This window comes from Acomys russatus, chromosome 7, assembly GCF_903995435.1.
Source record: "Acomys russatus chromosome 7, mAcoRus1.1, whole genome shotgun sequence".
Classification (NCBI taxonomy): Eukaryota; Metazoa; Chordata; class Mammalia; order Rodentia; family Muridae; genus Acomys; species Acomys russatus.
This window is the reverse complement of record NC_067143.1, coordinates 53,653,979-53,675,447: the sequence shown is the minus strand read 5'-3', so window position 1 is coordinate 53,675,447 and position 21,469 is coordinate 53,653,979. Positions and strand designations below refer to the sequence as shown.

General features: G+C 45.4%; 1 protein-coding gene across 2 annotated transcripts in view; it reads right to left on the bottom strand.

The window, feature by feature from the left end:
- Clpb (caseinolytic mitochondrial matrix peptidase chaperone subunit B) overlaps positions 1-21,469 on the bottom strand; it is a 125,944-nt gene that overhangs the window by 82,610 nt on the left and 21,865 nt on the right. The window contains exon 3 of one of the 2 annotated variants that reach the window (XM_051149072.1): positions 17,788-17,874. The exons of the other annotated variant lie outside the window; for it this stretch is intronic. Within the exon in view, the coding sequence (XP_051005029.1) occupies positions 17,788-17,874 (87 nt within the window). The remainder of the gene's footprint in view (positions 1-17,787; positions 17,875-21,469) is intronic. 2 annotated transcript variants of the gene reach the window in all.

Below are 21,469 nucleotides of genomic sequence, written 5' to 3'. Positions count from 1 at the left end.
CCTGACGCTGTGGCTGGGTTTCAGGGAAGTCCCGAGAAGGATGAGCTAAAACACTTAAACTGAGGAGACAGTATGGCACTTCCTCCCACACACTGAGAACTGGAGTCCAATCGCAGCTCTGTCTTGTGCAGATGGCATCTTGGACAAGGCACTTGTTGGAGCTTGAGCCTCCTCTTCCTCACCAGAGTAACAAGAGATAACAATGCTTCCCAGCAGCCTATGCGGGGAATAAACTCCACAGTACCTGCAGGTGTATGGATAGCGATCACCTATTCTCTTGGTTGACACAATCACAGCAATAGCTGGAATCTGGGCCTGAACCGACCATTCCCAGCATGAACGCCAGCACAGCCCTACACCAAGTAGGCAGCTCTTCCACAGTCTGCACAAGCTGACATGTTTTCAAGTTCAAATGAGAAGGGTTTGTCAATCTAAATTCAAAGGGACATAATTTCATTAATCCTCAGCTGCTGTGTCCAATCACGATCCAATCACACCCCCTCTCATGGCAGGTTGTCCCTCTAGGCAGCTAGTGTCACTAACTGTGCTACCTGGGCCTCTCCAGGTTCATGAGTATTGATTCCATCTGTCCAATTTGCAGGCTGCAGGACGTGTCCAAGCAACCGTGTATGCTGCCCTTGGCCCTGGAGGGCAGACAGTGGTCTGGCAGGATGTGGAGAGGAGAATGGCTGGGATCAGCCCTGGGCCTGCTAACCCAATCAAAGAAATGGGCAATTCACTTCAAAAACTGGGAGACTAAAGAGGGTATGCAATCCAAGATAGTGACTCATTGGCAACCTTGAGAAGATTCCCTTCGTTTCTCATAATACTCAAAAGGCAGCAGCCCCACTGAAGGAAGACAGGCCTAAAGAAATCGAGGCTGCTCCGTGCCAACCGTGGCTCTAAATACCTTGCCTGTCTCTAAACACCATAGCTTCATTGGCTATGAGCTTTTCTGTCTAACAATGGTCATATCTTACAAGGCACAGAGCACTAGATCTTTGGTCAGCACCTTCTCATAGAAGGCAGCCAGTCTCGGTTAGAAAACTATTCACCTCTAGCCCAGATGACCAGATATCCCCCACTACAGACAGGCTCCAGGTTAGGCAGGCTAGAGAAAGCATCCAGAAGGCTGCTGAGGACAAGCTTAGCTGTAAGCCAGGTACAAGGACTGCCAAGTTCACAGCAGTGAAAAGGTGAGCACAGGGAAATGATGGGCCAGCTAGCATGAGCAGGAAGGACAAAGGAAGGACAAAGCACAGTGGCAGGTGGGGTCTACCAAAGGTTAACTGGGGCCTCTGTTCTGGTGCTGGCTGCCCAGTTGCACGAGGCTCAGCCACCACTGGCTTCAATTAAGTAGCTACTATCAAACAGGCCTACACTGTATCTTAATCACTTGGCTAAGAGAGGCAGAGGACACCATTCAGTTCAACAAGGTTTTCTCTAACCTTCAGTCTCTATTCAAAGGAACTACTCAACCAGTATTTATTGGCCTTGGGATATCAGCAATTCTCTTAGACAGCTCAGGCTATGGCCCTTGGTGATCTATAGAAAGATTTGCCTATCTCAAAGCTAGAGACCATCTCCAGATAGCCTACTTCCCTCACCAATGCAGAGAGGCAGAGTGTCTACAGCATGAGAGGTAGAGCCCTCACTCCCTCATCCTGAGGCTCAGCTATCAGTCTGTAGTGAACACCTGGCTTCAGTTTCGATTTGAATAGACAAGCTATAACTGGGGAAGAGGCAAGGATATGAAGCCATTTCCCAGAAGAGGACACCTGAGAACAGATTAGGAAGCATGTAAGAGTTCTCATGTTCATCGGTTATTAGAGCAACGCAAACTAAAGCAATAACAAAATACTTTTTTTTTTTTTTTTTTGGTGGTGGTGGGGGCGGGGTCTTTCAAGACAGGGTTTCTCTGTGTAACAGCTCTGGCTGTCCTGGAACTCACTTTGTAGTCCAGGCTGGCCTCAAACTCACATGAGATCCACTTCCTTCTGCCTCTCAAGTGCTGGGATTAAAGGCATGCGCCACCACCGCCCGGCCACAAAATACTTCTTTAAACTCAACATACTGACAAAAGTGAGAAAGCTGAAAACTACCAAGTGCCAGTGAGGACATAGGGTCTGGGATTCTTCATGAACTGTCAAGAGTATAGACTGGTGCGGCCATGCTGTTCTGGAAGCTTCTCTTATAACACTTCATCCCATCTGTTCCTGATTATATATTTCCTAGGGAAAATCTCATAAAGGCTCATAAAGGACAATACAAGAGACTGCTGGTCACAGCATTCTGCAGTGGTAGGGGTTGCCCAGAAGCACATGTGTGTCACTGGGGCACGGAGCTGAATGTGGTTGACACATGCTAGAACTTGAGATATGTATAGCAACACAGACATGTAACCTAACCTTTGTTTTGGAGACACGGTTCACAGGGTTTCTCTGTGTAGCCTTGGCTGGCCTTGAACTCAGAGACTGGCCTGCCTCTGCCTCCTTCAGTGCCACACTCGGCAGACATGTGACTTTTTAAATGGTGAGTATCCACTTCTACTTAACACATTGAACTTGGCTATTTGTTGCAAAAGTTTTCCTTCTAGGAACTCTCAACTATAGATTTTCTAATTCCTAAATGATCATTCAAACTGAAGAAAACCTAAGCAACAGGCCCTTCCCAGCTTGCAGACAATTTCTAGATAAAACTGAGGACATGCTTAGGAGAGTGCTCCCCAGGTGGCAGTTCCTGGGATTCAGGGAATTCCCTTTGGAGCCACAGCTAATTAATTTGTTGATCAGACAGCAATTAGATTAGAAGTGGGAGTGCCTGTCAGAAGTTGGCTCATACTGACCTCAGTAAGCTGTTGCTCTCAGACCGCAGCGAGGGAGACTACTCACATCAATCAGTATTAAAGCTTGCTTTCTGGTGTCAGTGGCTGCAGTGGCATAGGGGCCTCACATTGTTCAGGGGAGAGAAGGGAAGACTGTGGTGTGAGCAGGGGCTGGTGCTGGACCGGGTATGTACAAGATGGCTGCTAAGCAGCTGAACTTGGAGCAAGGAGGGTCATCCATCCCCGCACAATGTTAAGCTTCACAAGACACTCCATACCCTCTTCCTCTTCCCTATCCCACATCTAAAGCATGCACAGGGCCACTGTGATAAGTGTCGCAGGCAGGAGGGTGACCTATTTTCAACCCAGTCTACACCTCAATGAGGAAGTCAAGAAGTCTTTTGGGACTTCAGTTACCTGCTAGGTAACTAAGACCAGTCATATTTTCAGATGGCAGTTAAAGACATTTTGGGAGCTTGGCTGGGAAGTCAAGAGGGGGAAGGTTCAGGAGCCCAGGCTACTGTCTGTTCACAAGGCTGGGCAGCCCGATCACAGGTAATGATCACAGGCACTAACTCTAGGGGCTTTGTGGCACTGTGCATGGACTGGGGAGGCGAAGGACAGAGAAAGAAGAGTTTTCTTTGTAAAACTGGCTTCTTTACAAACAAACTTAAAGGTAGAAATAAGATACCTGTGGAAGGTGTGTTCTGGTTTCTCATAGGACAATAATAAGCTTCAGTGTAGCTACTACAAAACCAGCGGCCATCCATTATAAGGACCAGTGTACTAGGCATCTCACAGAACCGCTATTTTATCAGAGCTTCATGCAACTTGTAAAGAAGAACAGTACTATTTTGTAAAAGAATAGATGGAGGCTCAGCAAGAGCCAGATGTATACATTTAAAGTAAGACAGGATATAAATCCAGGTCAGACTAGGTCTAAACCCATGGCACATTCTTATACCTCAGTGGCTCTCAACTACCTCAGGAGGCATCAGTTTGAGCTATCTCTGTAGACCAGGCTAGCCTTGAACTCAGATCCACTGCTTCTGCCTCCCGAGTGCTGGGGTTAAAGATGTGCACCACTACCACCAGGCCTAGTCGCTGTACTAGCTCATCGTTACTGACTCCTGCTGGGTAACTGAGACCAGTCATATTTTCAGATGGCAGCTAAAGAAGAGCGGGTCACAGCAGCTACCTGGGACAAGAAAGAATGTGCCAGAGATGAACAAGGGCCAAAATTAGTGGTAGTCCAAGATGGGTGACACATTTAGGATATAAGGCTCAAGGAAATCATGGCATAGAAATGTAAGAGCCAAAGAATAAAGATCACCCACCACAGCCTTTCCAGACAAACCCTGACTACTTCCAAAGATGGTTCCATGACTTCCAGGCTGTGGTTCATAATATATGGTCACCCAAACCGTATTGTCAGGGCTTCTTATTACAGTATGAGCCAAACTAGACCTTTTGGGCAAATGACCCAGAGTATGATAAGGCTAGGTTCAAAAAAAAGACAAGACTAATGCTGCACCATTGACTCTCACTGCGCACTGTCCTGCACACGGCACGTGGGCCAGAGGATTTACTCAACACTTACCTAAGAATTACCTTGGATTTCACAGAGTTTGGTTTTTGTTCTTGTTTTTTTCTGAGACAAGGTTTCTCTGTATAGCCCTGGCTGTCCTGGACTCCCTTTGTAGACCAGGCTGGCCTCCAACTCACAGTGATCTGCATGCCTCTGTCTCCCAAGTGCTAGGATTAAAGGCGTGCGCCACCATACCCAACTTTACAGAGTGTGATTTTAACTGCTGACCTATATATTCACCCTGTTGTTTTTTCTTTGTTTGTTTTTAAAGACTCATTTTATGTATATGTATGTGTGTGTTCATGTGTGTTAGTGTCTATCTGTGTGCACATGAGTGCAGGTACTATTGGAGGCCAGAAGAGGGCATCGTATACTCTGGAGCTGTGGGACATGGACGCTGGAAGCTGAACTCAGGTCCTCTGCACCACTGCAGGCAATCTTAACTGCTCAGTCATTTTTCAAGTTTCCCTATTTTGTTTTGTTTTTCCCAGATAGAGTTTGTCTGCATAAGAGCCCTGTCTGTTCTATTCAAGTTATATATCAGGCTGGCTTAAAACTTACAGAGATCCTGGGCTGGAGAGATGGCTCAGTGGTTAAGAGCGCCGCCTGCTCTGACAAAGGTCCTGAGTTCAAGTCCCAGCAACCACATGGTGTTCACAACCATCCATAATGTGATCTGATGCCCTCTTCTGGCATATAGGTATATATGCAGGCAGAATACTGTATCCATAATACTAAATAAATAAATCTTAAAAAAAAAAAAAAACTTATAGAGATCCAAGCAGCAGAGAGGGAGGAATGGGAGGATACAAGTGATGGGATGGCAACTGAGTTGTAATCTGAATAAATTAATAAAAAAAAAAAACTTACAGAGATCCACCTGCTTCTGCCTCCCAAGAACTAGGACTAAAAGTAGGCACCACCACTCCGGCTAAAAAAAATTTTTTTTAAATGAAAAAGAATTCTTAGAGGGCTGGAGGGATGACTCAGTGGTTAAGAGTGGCTCCTCTTCCAGCCAACCTGGGTTCAGTTCCCAGCTCACTAACATCTATGAATCAGTTACTTTTCTACTGCTATACTAAGACACTATGACCAAGGCAAATTATTAAATAAAGTGTTTAATTGGGCTTATGGTTTCAAAGGGCTAGAATTCCTGATGGCAGAATAAAAGCATGGCAGCATCTCAAAACCTAAAGCAGGAGGCAGAGAGGCATTCTGGGAATGACTTGAGTCTTTTAAGACCTCAAGGACCACCCCCCAGTGATACACCTCCTCCAACAAGGACACACCACCTAATCTGTCCCAAATAGTTCCATCAATGGGGAGCCATATTCAAACACATGAACTTATGGGGCCATTCTCATGCAAACAATCATGGCCTTTAACCCTTCTTCCAGGGAATCTGACACCCTCTTACTTCTGTGGGCACTTGGTATACATGCAGACAAAACCACACATAAAAATAAATCTTTAGTTCCGGGTGGTGGTAGTGCGTTCCTTTAATCCCAGCACTTGGGAGGCAGAGGCAGGCAGATCTTCATGAGTTCGAGGCCAGCCTGGTCTACAAAGTGAGTCCAGGAAGGCTACAAAGAGAAACCCTGTCTCGAAAAAAAAAAAATCTTTAAAGCTGGACAGTGGTGGTACATACCTTTAATCTTAGCACTTGGGAGGCAGACTTAGAGGCCAACCTGGTTGCTCTACAGAGCGAGTTCCAGGGCAGCCAGGGCTACCCAGAAAGATCATGTCTCAAAAAACCAACTAACAAATAAACAAAAATAAATAGGTATAGATAGATAAATAATAAAAAGAATACATGAGCTGGGAAGATTGCTCCGTCAGTCAGAAAAGTGCCTGCTGTGCGATCATAAGGACTTGAGTTCAATCCTTAGTACTCATACAAAAAAAAAAAAAAAAAAGTCCAGTGTGGTAGTAGTGCCTGTACACCTAGCACTGGAGGTGGGGTAGCGAAGGCAGATCCTTGGTGCTCACTGGCCAGTATAGCCAAATGGTGACCTCTAGATTCAGTGAGATACTGTGTCTCAAAAAACAATGTTTATAACCACAGAGGAAGATAGCCAATGTTGATCTCTAGTCTTCTCTCTCTCCTTCTCCCTCCCCCCCCTCTCTCACACACACACACACACACACACACACACACACACACACACACGAATTCCTTTTGCGGTGTTGGAGACTGAATTCAAACCTTTGTACATGACATACAAACACTATAACCTTGAGCTATACTCCTGGCCACATTAATTTTTGCCAGCTCTGATTTAACCATTGCTATATTCCATTGAGATAATGTTCTTTCATCTAAGTCAGTATGTCTTTGCACGTCGTTTGATCTGTCTATTTTGTTGGCTTTAATGAAATCAGACACAGTACTGAACAGAACCCAGGCCCACGGCCCATCACTTGATATTGGCTCTGTTGTCTTCTATCCATTCATATATCAACAACTAACTAGGTCATTCACCATTTATTAATGTAAATATATTGTTTCCTACAACATATTTTATTCATGTAGATGTCACAAGAGATCGCTAGATACCCTGCTAGGCCTTGTCTAATTCAGACCCCGCCCTGTAGCCCTACTGAGATAAGCAGCTTACAGCACAGACGCACTGGATGATGTCTCTTAAAGAGGAGGTATGGGTCTGGACCATATCACAATCTCGAAAATGACCAGCCTTTCCTCCTCAGCTGAACCAGATGGCACTGGATGCCTCTCTGCCCTAACTGACACTCTCCAGAAGAAGAACACTGAACACACAATCCCAGGATAGGATACAGAATTGAAAGGCAGGGGTGGGGGTCGGGGGGGGGGGGGGGGGAGAGAGACACTGATACTGTCACGTTAGGCAAATGAGCTGGCACAGCTTTCCATCGAGCAATGCCTTGGGTTGCCTGAGGTCGAGGCATGCATCTGCCAAACTAGAGACAGGAGCATGCTGCAATTGGAATATCATTACTACAAAACAGGATTATCATGAACAACGATTCCAAATGGGATTAGAAATGATTCTTTGTTACTCAGAGATAATCGGCCACAGCAGCAGCAGTGGAGAAACATCAAACCCTGAACACTTTTCTGGGGGCATGGTACTAGCACTCCAGGCACTTGGCCAGCACCCTTGCCCACCCTTCTTGCTCGGAAATACTGGGCACTGTCCCACTTGGGCAGAGGGCCACCTGGGACAAAAGCCAGCTATGTATCAAGAATCCCACTTCGGGGTCCCCTGTTAGAGGCCGAGTTTCCTAGAGGGAAAGGGGTAGGAAGAGAACCCCCAAGCACTAAGAGTTACTGAGACAGGTGCCAATGCCACTACATCTAAGGTAGGCTCACCTGAAGGCCCTTCTGGGGAAGCTAGTAATAATAATGAAGGCCCTTAACCGCACCACTGCTGTATGGCAGGCACTGCTCTACACAGCTTCTGTATATTTATACATTTAAGCCTCACAGCTTTGAGGTAGACTTGATTATCCTATTTTACAGCTGGGGAAGCAACCACATAAAAGCGTGCCAAGCACCTAATGAGTAAGAGGCAGAGTTTGAATTTGAACACAAGACTCTAGAGCCCACAACTTCTTACGTACTAGCTAGGGATCAAGATACAATGCTGTCATCCTCAAATGTCTTGGACTGCATGTGTAGCTATCCCGAGATGAAGTCACAGCCAGAGAGATAGGTAACCAATGCTTATAACTAAAGTATTTATGCTGGATAGTTTTATGTCAACTTGACTAAAGTCATCTGAGAGAAAGGAACCTCAATTAAGAAAATGCCTCCATAAGATCTGGTTGTAAGGCATTTTCTTAATTAATAAAATTGATGGGGAAGGCCCAGCTCACTGTGGGTGGTGCCTTCCCTGGGCTGGTGGTCCTGGGTTTTATAAGAAAGCAGGCTGAGCAAGACACAAAGGAAGTAAAGCAGCAGTCAGCACCCTCTACGGCCTCTTCGTCAGCTCTGCCTCCAGGTTCCTACCCTGTTTGCGCTCCTGTCCTCACTTCCTTCGGTGATGAACTAATGTAGAAGTGTAAGCCAAATAAACCCTTTATTCCCTAAGTTGCTTTGGTCATGGTGTTTTATCTCAGCAATAGAAACCATAAGAGTCTTTCCTTAGCATCTTCTGGTCTAGACCCTGCCAGCTCCTCCTCCTCCTAGCCTGGTTTACCTCTGATCTGGGCAGCAGCAAAGGAGGCTGCCAGGGAGGCTGCTGGAAGTCCAGCAAGGGCAGCACTGGCCTTGCCACCAAGGCCACCTGTGGAGCTTCTAGGTCCACAATTGAGAGGCCTACAGAACTGCCCCAGTAAGACAGCAACCTGGCTGGAACTGCTGGTGTATTACACACAAGATGTAAAGGTCCCCTTCTCTGGGTGAGGTGGAGGGAAAATAAGCAAATACTAAAAATAAACGACTGCTCTGAAAGAGAATTAAATGGTCATCAGCCAAGGATGGCAGCATCTGAAAATTAACAAAGCCCAGGTACCACATCCAGGAAGGCCTTGGCAAATGCGTGTTATCCACTCATTAGCTCAGTTCCTCAGGGACGCCAGCCAAGCAGGGCAGGCAGTGCCGGGAACCAGTCCTTCCGATGCTGATGAAGTGCACTGGGATGGGGGTGGGCAGAGGGCAGGAGGAGGAGGGAGGCTCTCACGGGGAATTTCAAACAGTTCTGCTGGGGTCCTCACTCTGCCTAGGATTCTCACCCTCTCTGAGGCAGGAGCTTGCAGAGCAGGCGCAAGAAGACGCAAAGCTGAATGTCTACACCACGGATCTCTTTCAGGATCCTACTAACAGGGACCTGCAATCTAGGGTTAAGGAGCCCAAGAGTGGTGGGGGGAAAACAGCCCAATGCGCGCTCTGCCAAAGGTGACACTCCTAATTCATCAGTAGCAACACTTGACGAAATCACTGATCTCCATTCTTTACCGACCACCAGAACAGAGTACTCTATTGCTGGATACCACCAAGAAGAAGAATTCACAACAGCCCGGGGAGCCGTATGCATTAACTCTGACACCACAAACATGATTTCTAAGTACACCATCAGTCACAGCTAATAGTAAATAGTAGAGAAAGGTGGCAGTTTTTACTTGTTTATTTATCTATCTAGCTATTTAATTAGTTGTTTTGCTTTTTGAGACAGGATCTCAATACATAGCCTCAGCTGGCCTTAAGATTACTGTGGGATCTTGCCTCTGCCTCCTGAGCGCTAGGATTACAAGTGTGCCTATGCTATTTATTTTGCTTTTTTAAGGTCAGATTTCACTCTAGGCCAAGCTGGCCTGAAACTCAATATATAGTCCAGACTGGATTCCAACATGTGGGAATCCTCCTGTCTCAGCCTTTCAAATGCTGGGGCTGTAGATATGAACACACCCAGCTCTGGGATGACAACTTTTAAAACTACTTTTGTGGCCAGGCGTGGTTTTGCACGCCTTTAATGCCAGCGCTCAGGAGTCAGAGGCCAGCCTGGTCTACAGAGGGAGTCTATGACAGCCAGGGCTGTTACACAGAGGAACCCTGTCTTGAAAAACAAAAACACAACAACAACAACAACAAATGCTTTTCTAAGTCAAGTTTACTGAAGTATCATTTATTCTCATATGCACCCTTTTAAAGATTTATTAAAAAAAATTGTTTTTTGAGTCAGGGTCTCAATGTAGATGTAACTAGATTGGTCTTGACCTCACTTTGTAGCTGAGGACACATTTTCAAGATGCGTGATTGAATGTAATTTGATAAAGTATGTAGATAGCCACATGTGACCACCACAAAGCACAGAATATTTCCGCCATCCTAAAATAAAAGCTCCTTTATACTTCTTTGCTCTCCCAAACCCAACAACGCATCTGATTTCTGTCCCTAGAACACTAGCTTCCTTTTCCAGAATATGACATAAAAGGAATTTACAACAGCAGCTTTTGGTGTTGGCTTTACGTAGCATAGGCTTTTGAAGAAAGCTTTTTTGCTATTGCATTTTTTGAGTAGCTCCTGTTCTCCCATTCTGTGTGTGTAGGTGGGCACACTTGTGGATGTACACGCAGAGACTAAAGGAGGGCTTGGGTGTCAGGTGTTGCTTTCACTTCTGACAGCGTCTCTCACAGTACCTGAAAGTTCAGTTAGGTTGACCGGCTAGCGAGCTCTAGGAATCTGCCTGTCTTCAACCCTTCAATATTGAATTTATATGGATCTGCACTCATACCCAGCTTTTTTTAAAAAAAATGGGTACTTAGGATTAGAACTCAGGTCCTCATGCTTATTCAAACAACAGTTCTTATCAACAAAGCCAACTCCCTAACCTCCTTGTCCTCTTAAAAGGTTGAGATTTATTGACAAGGCTGCAGTGGTGCACACCTTTAAAGGAGGTAGAGAAAACATCTCTGTGAGTTTGAAGCCAGCTAGAACAATATAGTGAGACTTTAACTCAAAAAACAGACTTATTAGCTGGGCCAGGTGGTACACGCCTTTAATCCCAGCACTGGGGGGGGCGGGCAGTGGTAGGAGGATCTCTGTAAGTTCAAGGCCAGCCTGATCTACAAAGCATCTAGGACAGCCAAGGCTGTTACACAGACAAACCTTGTCTCAAAAAACCTAAATACAAAACTAAAATATATTTATTTTGAATTATGTTACGCGGAGGGTGGGTATCTGCAGATGCCTGTGGGGTCCTGAAGACTGTGTTCACGCACCTGGAGCTGGTAGTACAGGTGTGTGTGAGCTGCCTGCTGTGGGTGCTGGGGACTGAATGAACTTGGGTCCTCTGGAAGAACAGTATGTGCTCTTACACATTAAATCATCTCTCCAGCTTCCCTTCCTTAGACCTCAACTATGGAGTATTATTTGCTTGTATGGATGTACCAAAATCTGTTCATTTGCTACTTGATGGGCATGAGTGATTTCCAGGTTTTAGTTGTCCTATGAGTAAAGCAGCTACAGATATCTGCATAGAAGTCATATTTCTCTAGGACAAATACCCTATTTCTCTATTTCTGGGCTACACGACAAACATTTGCTTTCTTTTTGTAAGAAACTGTCCAAGTGTTTTCTGATATGGCTGTATCATTATCCAGTCCGATAAGCAATGCATGGAAATTCTTTCTGCAACTTTGCCAGGACTTAGTACTGTCAGAATATCATTATAATTTTAATTTCCATTTCCCTAATGACTAAGGTTGTACCATTAGGGAAATGGAAATTAAATTCATGTGCACATTTTCCATCTATCCCTTATTTAAGTGAAATGTCAAGTCTTTTGCACACTTAAAAAAAAAAATCTAGTTGCTTCTCTTTTAATTTATTTGTAAAAGTTCTTTATATATTCTAATACTACTCCCTTACAGACATACATTTTCACAGCTTGTTTTTTGAGGAATTAGAAATTAAAATTATCAAAAAAAAATAAATAAATTAAAATGATTGGGCGGCAGTGGTGCACGCCTTTAATCCCAGCACTCAGGAGGCAGAGGCAGAGGCAGGTGGATCGCTCTAAGTTTGAAGCCAGCCTGGTCTACAAAGTGAGCCCAGGACAGCCAAGGCTAACACAGAGAGACCCTGTCTCGAAAAACAAAACAAACAAACAAACAAACAAAAAAAAGCTGTGTTCAGGCTTTCAGGCTGGAGAGATGGCTCAGAGGTTAAGAGCACTGACTGCTCTTCCAGAGGTCCTGAGTTCAGTTCCCAACAACCACATGATAGCTCACAGCCATGTGTGATGAGATCTGGTGCCCTCTTCCGGCCTGCTGGCGTACATGCAGGAAGAGCACCGTATACATAATAAATAAATAAATCTTTAAAAAAAAGAAATTAAAACGATCTAAATCATGCCATTAAAAAACTGTACCATTTCTCTTTGTACATGTACTCTGATGAAGGGAATAAGAAGGACTTAAACTTGTAAGCACCCTTGGCCTACTGGACCTTAAAATCAAACTGTGCTTGGTGTTTGCTAATAGGAGACTATTTTTGTTTCCACTGCATGCTCCCAACCACGCCAGGGCTTTAAGGAAAGCTACATCTGGAGAAACGACTGTCCTAAACAGCGTTTACACCCCCAACCCCGAACTTCCCAAAGCCCTGTTCTGGTTCGCCAGGCTTCTGGAATGGTCAACAGTCGTCACACTCCATTGGTGGCCATTGTACCCTGAGAAAGGTAGGAGGCTCCCAATCCATCCTCCAGTGAAAAGAGCAAATAGTGGAGCCTGTGGCTTCTTGGACATCAAAGTTGAGCAAACAGGCCTGGCAGACCCTGCCTCTCCGCCTACATATCCTGCAACTGCCATCTGAAGGGGCTTCTCGGAGCGGGTCATGACATTCAGCTTGTCATCCCACATCAAAGTTTCCACCACACACGAACTGGGTGCACGGGTTCGAATCAAGTCGCTTCACAGCGGATACTCAGATATTGTGTCTAGCTTTAATCCTATGTTTTCTCAAGTAATTAAGCCTTTTTGCTTATGAACTTGTGACTAAGTAAAGCATCACTGAGAGGTTGTAACATCAAAGTGCTGCCCACCGTCTGTCCGTGTTTGGCAAAATTGGATTTCTTTGCCGTCTTAAAGAAAGACTGATTGAATTTCACTAAAGCGCCATATATTTGCACTAGCTGGTGGAAGCTGTTCTAAGTCTAAGTGCTCACCAGGACCGTGTGGCTTAGCCTTCAGTTTGCCTGGGTCAGAGTGCAGCATGGAAGGGAGCACCCTGACTCAGGCTAACCAAGGGCCTTGTGGCAGGGGCTCATCAAGGGCTCAGAAACCAGTTGCTGCTACTGTTAAAATTCTAGCCAGGCTGTTACTAGGGCTGAGCAAGGAATGATCCTGATAGAGTGTCAGTAAGACTTTGACTACTGAGGACAATGGCCATTACATTACCCACATCCCTGATATCTGCACAGTGTGTGTGTGTGTGTGTGTGGTATACATGGGCACATGTGTGCGGAGGCTAGAGGCTGCTGATGTTGGATGTCTACTTCAATGCTCTCCACCTGATTTTATGAAACAGGGTCTCTCACTGAATCTGGAGCCCGGTAGGGTGGGCTGGCAAGGCCCAGGGCCCTGCTGATTTCTGCCTTACCAGAGCTGGTTTATGGGTAGGTGAGTACACTGTCTGTCCAGCTTTTTATGTGGGTCTTCTTACTTTTGCAGCCAGACTTTACTGCCAAACCACTTTCCCACTCCCTCAAGTGATGTCTGCTGACTCTCAATCTTCACACCTACATCTGACACACAAGCCTTACAAAGTCTGCTAGATGTATGAAATGTATTAGAAGAACTTCAGAACAAAGTTTCTCTCTCCAGAAAATTCAAAATTCCAAATCACTATTTGGCTTCATTAGTTAGCTAATTTACAATCAGCACAGTGTACTTCCACTTATGTAAAACAGAACCCCTTTAAGTATGACTCAAAGACTAATCTCTAGATGAACAAATTCAGGAGGCTGCCACCTTTTCAATATTATTTTTATACAAACAACCTACTTTTGGAAAATAAAACCTCTGGTTCAATATCCTGATACAATTATCTTTCCTTTTAAAAACATTATTTTGATCTTGATCCAGTTTTAAGTCTCTGATGTGTGTGTGTGTGTGTGTGTGTGTGTGTGTGTGTGTGTGTGTTATGTACGTGTGTATGTATTAAGTTATTTTGGACCCTTTTTATGAATCAAATGAGTACATCTTAAATTAAGCTTCTGTGCATACTTCTAAAATTTACAGTGATGACACTGCATTTCCAATTCAAACCTAAACTATACAAATACAAATCCTAACTGGTGAGGAGTTGAGCTCCTTAAAGATCTGAGGTGATTATGTTCTAGATCCCTATGGACTTAACACATTAAGCTGATGCCTGAGGGGGACTGTGCTCTTGGTCCACAGGCTGCAAACATCTAAAGGAAGCAGCAGCTCTCTGCTGTCAGCCTTGAATGAAGGGGCAGGGCCTCTCAACTCTCCCTTCGTACCTTCCTTCCAAAGAATTCTATATGGACAGAGATCTGTCTATCATTGATGGTATTTCAAGTACCTAGCAGAGTATAGTAGGTACCCCAATCTTTGGCAATATTAATAAACCCAACCAATCAAGTGCTGCTTTCAGTAAAAAGTTGTCTCATTTAGATAGTGGAAGAAATGGAGGGCATAGGATGGATGCTTTAAAATCTAGTAAGCGTGGCCAGATGACTCTCCCGAGTCAGTGCTTGCTATGCAAGCATACAGCGTGACTGTGGATCTCAGTACCACTCCCTCTGTAACTCCAGTGCTGTAGGGAAGCAGAGCAGGCGGATCCAGGGGCTTGCCAACCAGTGGGTCAAATCAGCAAGTTCAGTGAGAAACTGCATCTCAAAAAATACAATGGAGCGAGACAGAGAAAAGGAGCCAACACTGACTTCTGTGTCCACAAGTACATGCAACAATGAGTGTACCTGCACACATGTGCACACACTTGTCTAATAACCTCATCCACCACATTCAGAAAACAAACGCTAGGGCTTGGCAGTGGTGGCACACGCCTTTAATCCCAGCACTCAGGAGAATCTCTATGAGTTCAAGGCCAGCCCAGTGTACAGAGCAAACTCCAGAATTGCAAAGGCTGTTATGCAAAGAACCCTATCTCAAAAAAGCAAAAAAACTAAAATAATGCTAGTAATTAGGCTCGGCATGGTGGCTCACTCCTAAATCCTAGCACTCAGGAGGAAAGGCAGGAGGGTCAGGAGTTCAAAGTCAGCCTGGGCTACATGAGATCCTATCTCAACCCCTACCTCTAACCCTCAAGAAGACTCTAGGCTCAATTTTCAGCATCAGTTGAAAAACAAAACAGAAAGGGGAGCTGGAGGCTATGCCCAATGCATACCAAACATAATATATATTTAGATGGAAAAAATGTTTAAGAAGATAAATCCTAACACAAAACAAAACCAACTAGTCATAGTCTTAGAAGCCAAGGAAGTAAAAGCCAACACTCTCACTTGGCTCAACAGGCGTCACTGATTTGCTTCTACCCCTAAGGACAGAGCAATCAGTTAAAGCAGCACACATTAAACTCAGACCGCACTGTCCCCAGCACATAAGAAGAGTGCTATTTCCTACTTAGTCTCAGCTCTGAGAATGCACACACCTGCTTCTTCACCACTGCTCTTCCCCACACGAGGAAAAGCATGTAACCTGGGGAAGACAGTGGGTTTGTGGCTGGAGAAGCAGGGGTGGAAAATAATGCCTGTGACAACATGTGTGCTTGTGTATAAAGAGGTCTATCTCGGTCCAGAAAGTAGCAACCACCCATTTATAACCCGTAGTGGAGACTTGTAAGAAACACTGAGCCACCTATTCTGCTTCCAGACGCTTCAACCCTCTGCCTCACACGCCACAGACCCTGAACCCTGTTCTCCCCACAGCCCCTTCTCACGAGTTTTTGGAAACACCTTTTATTCCCTTTACTTGTTTTCTTGTACTTCTTTTGCACATTCAATTGTGAGCTCTTCAGGTTTGACTCTTCAGAGACTAGCATGAGGACCAAGAACACATATTTACTGAACATTCCTGGAAATGGTTTCTCATTGAGAGAAACAAGTATTCACAGAGTCCTAAAATTCAGTAAAGGGTCAGAGTCACAGCTGGATTCTCCCCAAAGCAAAGTACATAGTTTCTTCTTTCTACTTGTTCTGTGGTGCTGCAGGTTGAATCCAGGGCCCCGAGCATGCTGGGCAAGCGCTCTACCACTGAAGCACACCACAGGCACATATCCATTATCTTTAAAGAATAATCGCTTGGAGTTGAAGATGGCAAACAAGACAACTGAGTGGTTGAGACCAAGCTCATGATAAGAACAAAGAGACATCTATTTCTTTTGTTTGTTTGTTTGTTTGTTTATTATGTATACAATGCACATTAGGTTGCATTATTGATGGTTGTGAACCACCATGAGGTTGCTGGAAATTGAACTCAGGACCTCTGGAAGAGCAGACAGTGCTCTTGACCACTGAGCCGTCTCTCTAGCTCCGAGAGATCTATTTCAAGGAGAGCTATGTTTCAGATGATCTGAAACAGATCACTTTCTACAATCCCAGTTTTATGCCCTTCCCCCACATTTCGGATTCTTTCAGGGTGGCCAACACTGACAGGTAAAAGCCTTAAAGATCTACCTGAGGGGAGAATTAAGTTGGTGCCTCCAGCTATCAGTTTGAGAAGATGCTACTGAAGGGTCCAGCACTTCTTTGGCAGCACCCCTTTAGAGGCCGGTGTGTCTCAGTGGTAAAGGCTTGCCTTGCGTGCCTGAAGCCCTAGGTGCAGTCCCCAGTACTGGGTGAAAAAAAAATCTAAAATAATTTTTTTGCTGTACAATTTCTTTCATACAGTTACAGTTAGAGTGACTGTACACTTCATCCCAGACTTCCAAAGACCCTGGGCAGAAACCAGCCGGGGCTGGAGCACTGACACACACAACAGAACACAGTGTGCATGCAGGGTTACCCTGCCAATGTGCCCTTAGGAAAATTGAGTTTAACTATATATTTTGTGGAGTGACTATGAAGGTTACAAGAAGTTACTTATGCTATTTCTGGTGTAGTTATGCGTGCCTGGGGGTGGAGTAATAAAGGCAAATGTTAGGTCCACTGATTTAGTTGTTTATTTATTAAAGTTTTGAGACAGGGTTTCATTATGCAGCCCAGGCTGGCCTGGAACTAGCTATGTAGAGCAGGCTTGCCTGAAACTCAAGTGATCTACCAGCCTCTGTCTCTTGAGTACTGGGATTAAAGACCTGTACTACCATGTCCAGCCTAATCCAGCTTCTGAGACAGGGTCTTCATGGGTCTGGAACTCAGTGACTCGGATCAGTGGGCCAAAGTGTCCTTATATGTCCTCACAATTCTCCTAGGGCTGGGGTATGCACTTGGCTCATGTATGGTGCTAGGGAACCACGCTCAGGTCCTCAAGCTCTGTGATGACTGAGCTATCTCTGCAGTCCCTACTTTTGATCTTTACACGACAACTACAACCCTGAATGAAGAAAACCATCACAGCCACCAACAGGGAGGGATGGAAATCTCCAGACCCTTCAAATAAAAAGCCATGAGAGCCCTCAATGTAGGTAGTAACTGAAGGCTTCTCAAGATAAAAACTCAGACACATGTAACCATTCAGAATTTGCTATGATAAGACCAATGACTTGCTGAAGGTCACAAAGCCAGTGAATGGCACTGCTGGGATATGAAACCACACGGCTTTTCACATCCACTACGCAGGCCCAGCACCCTGGACTGCTTCAGCCTTCCTACCTCTCAAGGAGACAGAGAGGCAGCAAGGGTGGGCAAGCAGCCAGGGACACAGTCACAGAGACCTGGCTCAGGAGGCTCTGGTGGAAGGAGATTCTTACCTTTCATTTCGGCTGATGGCTGCCACCATCAGAGCTGTCCAGCCAAGTTTGTGTCTTGCATTGACATCTGCACCTTCTGACAACAGCCTAAGAAGAGACAGAAGATGTTTTCAGGGTGTAGTTTGCAAATACCTAGGGCATATAGCAAATATAAGGCCAGGCTGGCTATCACAATGAGACCCTATCTCAAGAGAACAGATTATAGACACACAAACTTGGATGCAAGGTCCTTTCAGTACTAATCCCCAATCCCAGTCCCTCTGACCACTCTCCTCCCCAAGTGTCCCTTGCTCCTCTCACTCCCAGCTCCCTACTGCCATTCTTCCAAGCCCTGTAAAAAGGAATGTGCTTTCTCTATTTTAGTTTTGCTTTGTTTTTTGTTTGTTTTGAGACAGGGTTTCTCTGTGTTATCTTGGCTGTCGTAGACTCACTTTATAGACCAGGCTGGCCTCGAACTCACAGTGATCCACCTCCCTCTCCCTCCCGAGTGATGGGATTACAGGCATGCGTCACCATGTCTGGCGCTTTCTCTATTTTAATAGTGATTCTATGACATTCTACTCCCCTGGTCCAAGATCCTCTCAGGCCATGTGATACAAACCTGGTGCCCACACCTTCTCCCTTAAAAGACCTAAGGGGCTTAGTCTTATCTTGGTTGTTTCCTGTTCACAAAGGGATCACATTCCTCAGCTGTATTTATTTTATCATGACTGTTTAGAAAATACAAATCCTTCAGCCCAAAGAAAGGAGGAAGGAACTTTAAAAATGCTAAGTGGGGCTAAACTCCCACCAGAGCCCATGCAGAACCACCAGGATCTATATGCCAAGTGTCGAGCACATGAGAGTTCAGTGAGTATCAGGAGAATCCAAGGTCTAAAGTTCATCACTGTAAAGCTGAATTCTGGGTCCTGGTCCATATAACAGAAGGCGCACAAAGACATGTGGAACAAAGCCATGTCTTACTTAGCACTCTGTAGAGCATGAACTGCCCTCTTGGAACTTTAAGTTCCTGAATTTATTTCCTTTTCACAAGCTTAAGGAGCAGATAGTAACCATTTTTTTTAAACGGGCTTAAGGAAGAAACTTGTGAAAAGTCACACAGCAGGTTGATGATGACTCTTCAGATGGAGGGCTTCTCTCCTCACCTCACCTCATCAGCCACACCAGACAGGACCTGCTTCATATAACACAAAAGGCAAAGACTAAACTGGTTTCAGCTGACCAATGGCACAGTCCTGTGCTAGAAGGCATAAGGTCTGCTCTAGGAAGAGGACTCACAACAGCAGGAAATCAAAGACCATGGTGCCAGACACAGAAGACAAAGTCAAGAATTTGACTCAGGGGGCTGAGAAATGGCTCAGTGGTTAAGAGCACTGCCTGCTCTTCCAAAGGACCTGGGGTTCAAGTCCCGGCACCCACATGGCAGCTCACAACTGTAACTCCAGGATCTGATGCCCTCTCACCAATGCACATAAATTAAAATTAAATAATGAAAAAAAAAAAAAAAAAAAAAAAGCCAGGCATGGTGGCTCATTCTTACAAGCCTTAGGCCTAGGCAGGATGATCACCATCAAGGCCAGCTGGACCACACAGTGAATTTCAGGCCAGCCTGGAACGTTACAAGACCTTATCTAAATACATGCATGTACATATGTGTGTACACACACACACACACACACACACACCCCACCCACTAGGCAGATGTCCATATGAGGAAGAAGGAGAGGATTTTCTCTATCCTGTCCTGGTCTTCTATCCTGACTGAAGCGTCCTTTAGAATCACAGTAAGGACCAGAACTTCATCTATACTCTTTTGGTTTTTGTTTGTTTGTTTTTCAAGACAGGGTTTCTCTGTGTAGCCCAGGCTGTCCTGGAACTCACAGAGAGCCATCTGCCTCTGCCTCCATGAGTGCTGGCATTAAAAGTGTGCACCACCACCTCCCAGCCCATCTACACTCCTAAGCTTCAGAGCCAAATACTTCAGGGATAACAGAGTTTGTGCAAAAGGAATTTTTTTTTTCCCACACAGAAAACGCATGCCTAGAGGGTCTTTGCTTCCTTAACATCCATGGCCATGGAAGGGAGACAACGGGGCAGAGAGCAGAATAATTCATCATACTCCTCTCTTCCCTCTTCCAAGGGTACCCTCTCAGGCAGCCACCAAAAACAATGCTCAAAGGACATCCTCTCCCATGTTTCTTGGGACCTATGTGGCCATCTCCTTGGAAATGGGACCTCTGGGTGGTAGGGCATGCACATATGTGACATGAACAAACAGTGCCAGTTTCCCCCCAGATCACGACTGCGCTCTGGACCTTCATGCCAGCAGTTCAGGGGCTCTGCACACGCCTCTTCTTGCAACACCTGGCAACACTAGGCTTCTTTGTTTTTGTTTGTTTTGAAACAAGGTTTACCATGTTGCCTACACTACCCTTGAACTTGCTAAGCAGCCCAGGCTGGCCTTGACTCAGAACCCCATGTCTCAGCCTCCCGCTTGCTGGGATTATAGCTCTAAGGGGTACAAATGATATATTGCTTTTTGTTTTGTTTTGTTTTGTTTTGTTTTGTTCGGGATGGGGTTTCTCTGTATAGCCTTGGCTGACCTGGACTTGCTTTGTAGACCAGGCTTCAAACTCATATATTGCTGTTTTTAACTTGTGATGATGAACAATTTTGAATTACTTACATATATGGGGTTGTCTTTTCTGTGAAGGTTTTTTTGTTAGTTTTTAAAAAAAGAAACTCATGGCCAAAGGGGAAGAAGTTCTTTAGACTTGCTATCATTTTAGTATAATACAAGGCCAGTCCGCATGTAGTACACACTTTTCTCATTAGAACTGCTGCAAGCTCAAGGCCAGCCTGGGATACGCAGTAAAACCTTAACAAACAATAACAGTAAAAAGCCTCATGTCTAGCCTAGCTCTAAGCTCTGCAACTTGCTATCCTAACTGAAAGATGAGATATGAGCCACACAACAGATATGCTACGGACTTTATTACATGAGGGTATGGGAGAAGGGGAGCACCCCAGAGATGGGGGTGGGGTGGGGAGAGGGGGAGACAGAGACAGAGAAAGAGAAAGGAAAGAGGTAAGAGAGCAAGAGAGATAGGTAGGTGGGTTTGTCCTTGTCTATACTCCTGGGCAGGGGCATGTCTAGTGGCAGGTAGGTAATGACATCATAGGTTGCTAGGCAGACTGGGGCAGTATGCTAACACTAACACCTTAAGCAGGTACAGCTTACTGAGCTTCTGTGAGGTCAGTGAGGTCTGCATTCTCTGTACTTCTCTATAAGTTTAGCTGGGAAGGGCTCTGCAGACCTGGGGTGGGTCACAGGAGGAGGCTGTGGTGTTCTTCAGTGAGACGGGTTCTCCAGCCCAGCTCCTGACTGAGCATAGAATAAATGGAAGAGCAAGAATCCTGCGTTCACTTGCGGTGAAGGAGAATGCTAACTCCTCTCATGCAAGGTGGTTGTCAGGGTGAGAGACATAGCATGCCTGTGGGGCCCTCTTAAGGAATGGTGTACCTGGTAAACTGAGGAAGAGCGGGAGCCAAGCTCACCAGCACCACAGCAAACCCAACCACAACTTTTCCTCTCACAGTGCTGAGTCGGGAATCGGGAGGGCACTGAGTCTCCCCTGCTCTCCCCCAGTGCAGAGCCGCCCCCAAAGTTAGGACTTCACAA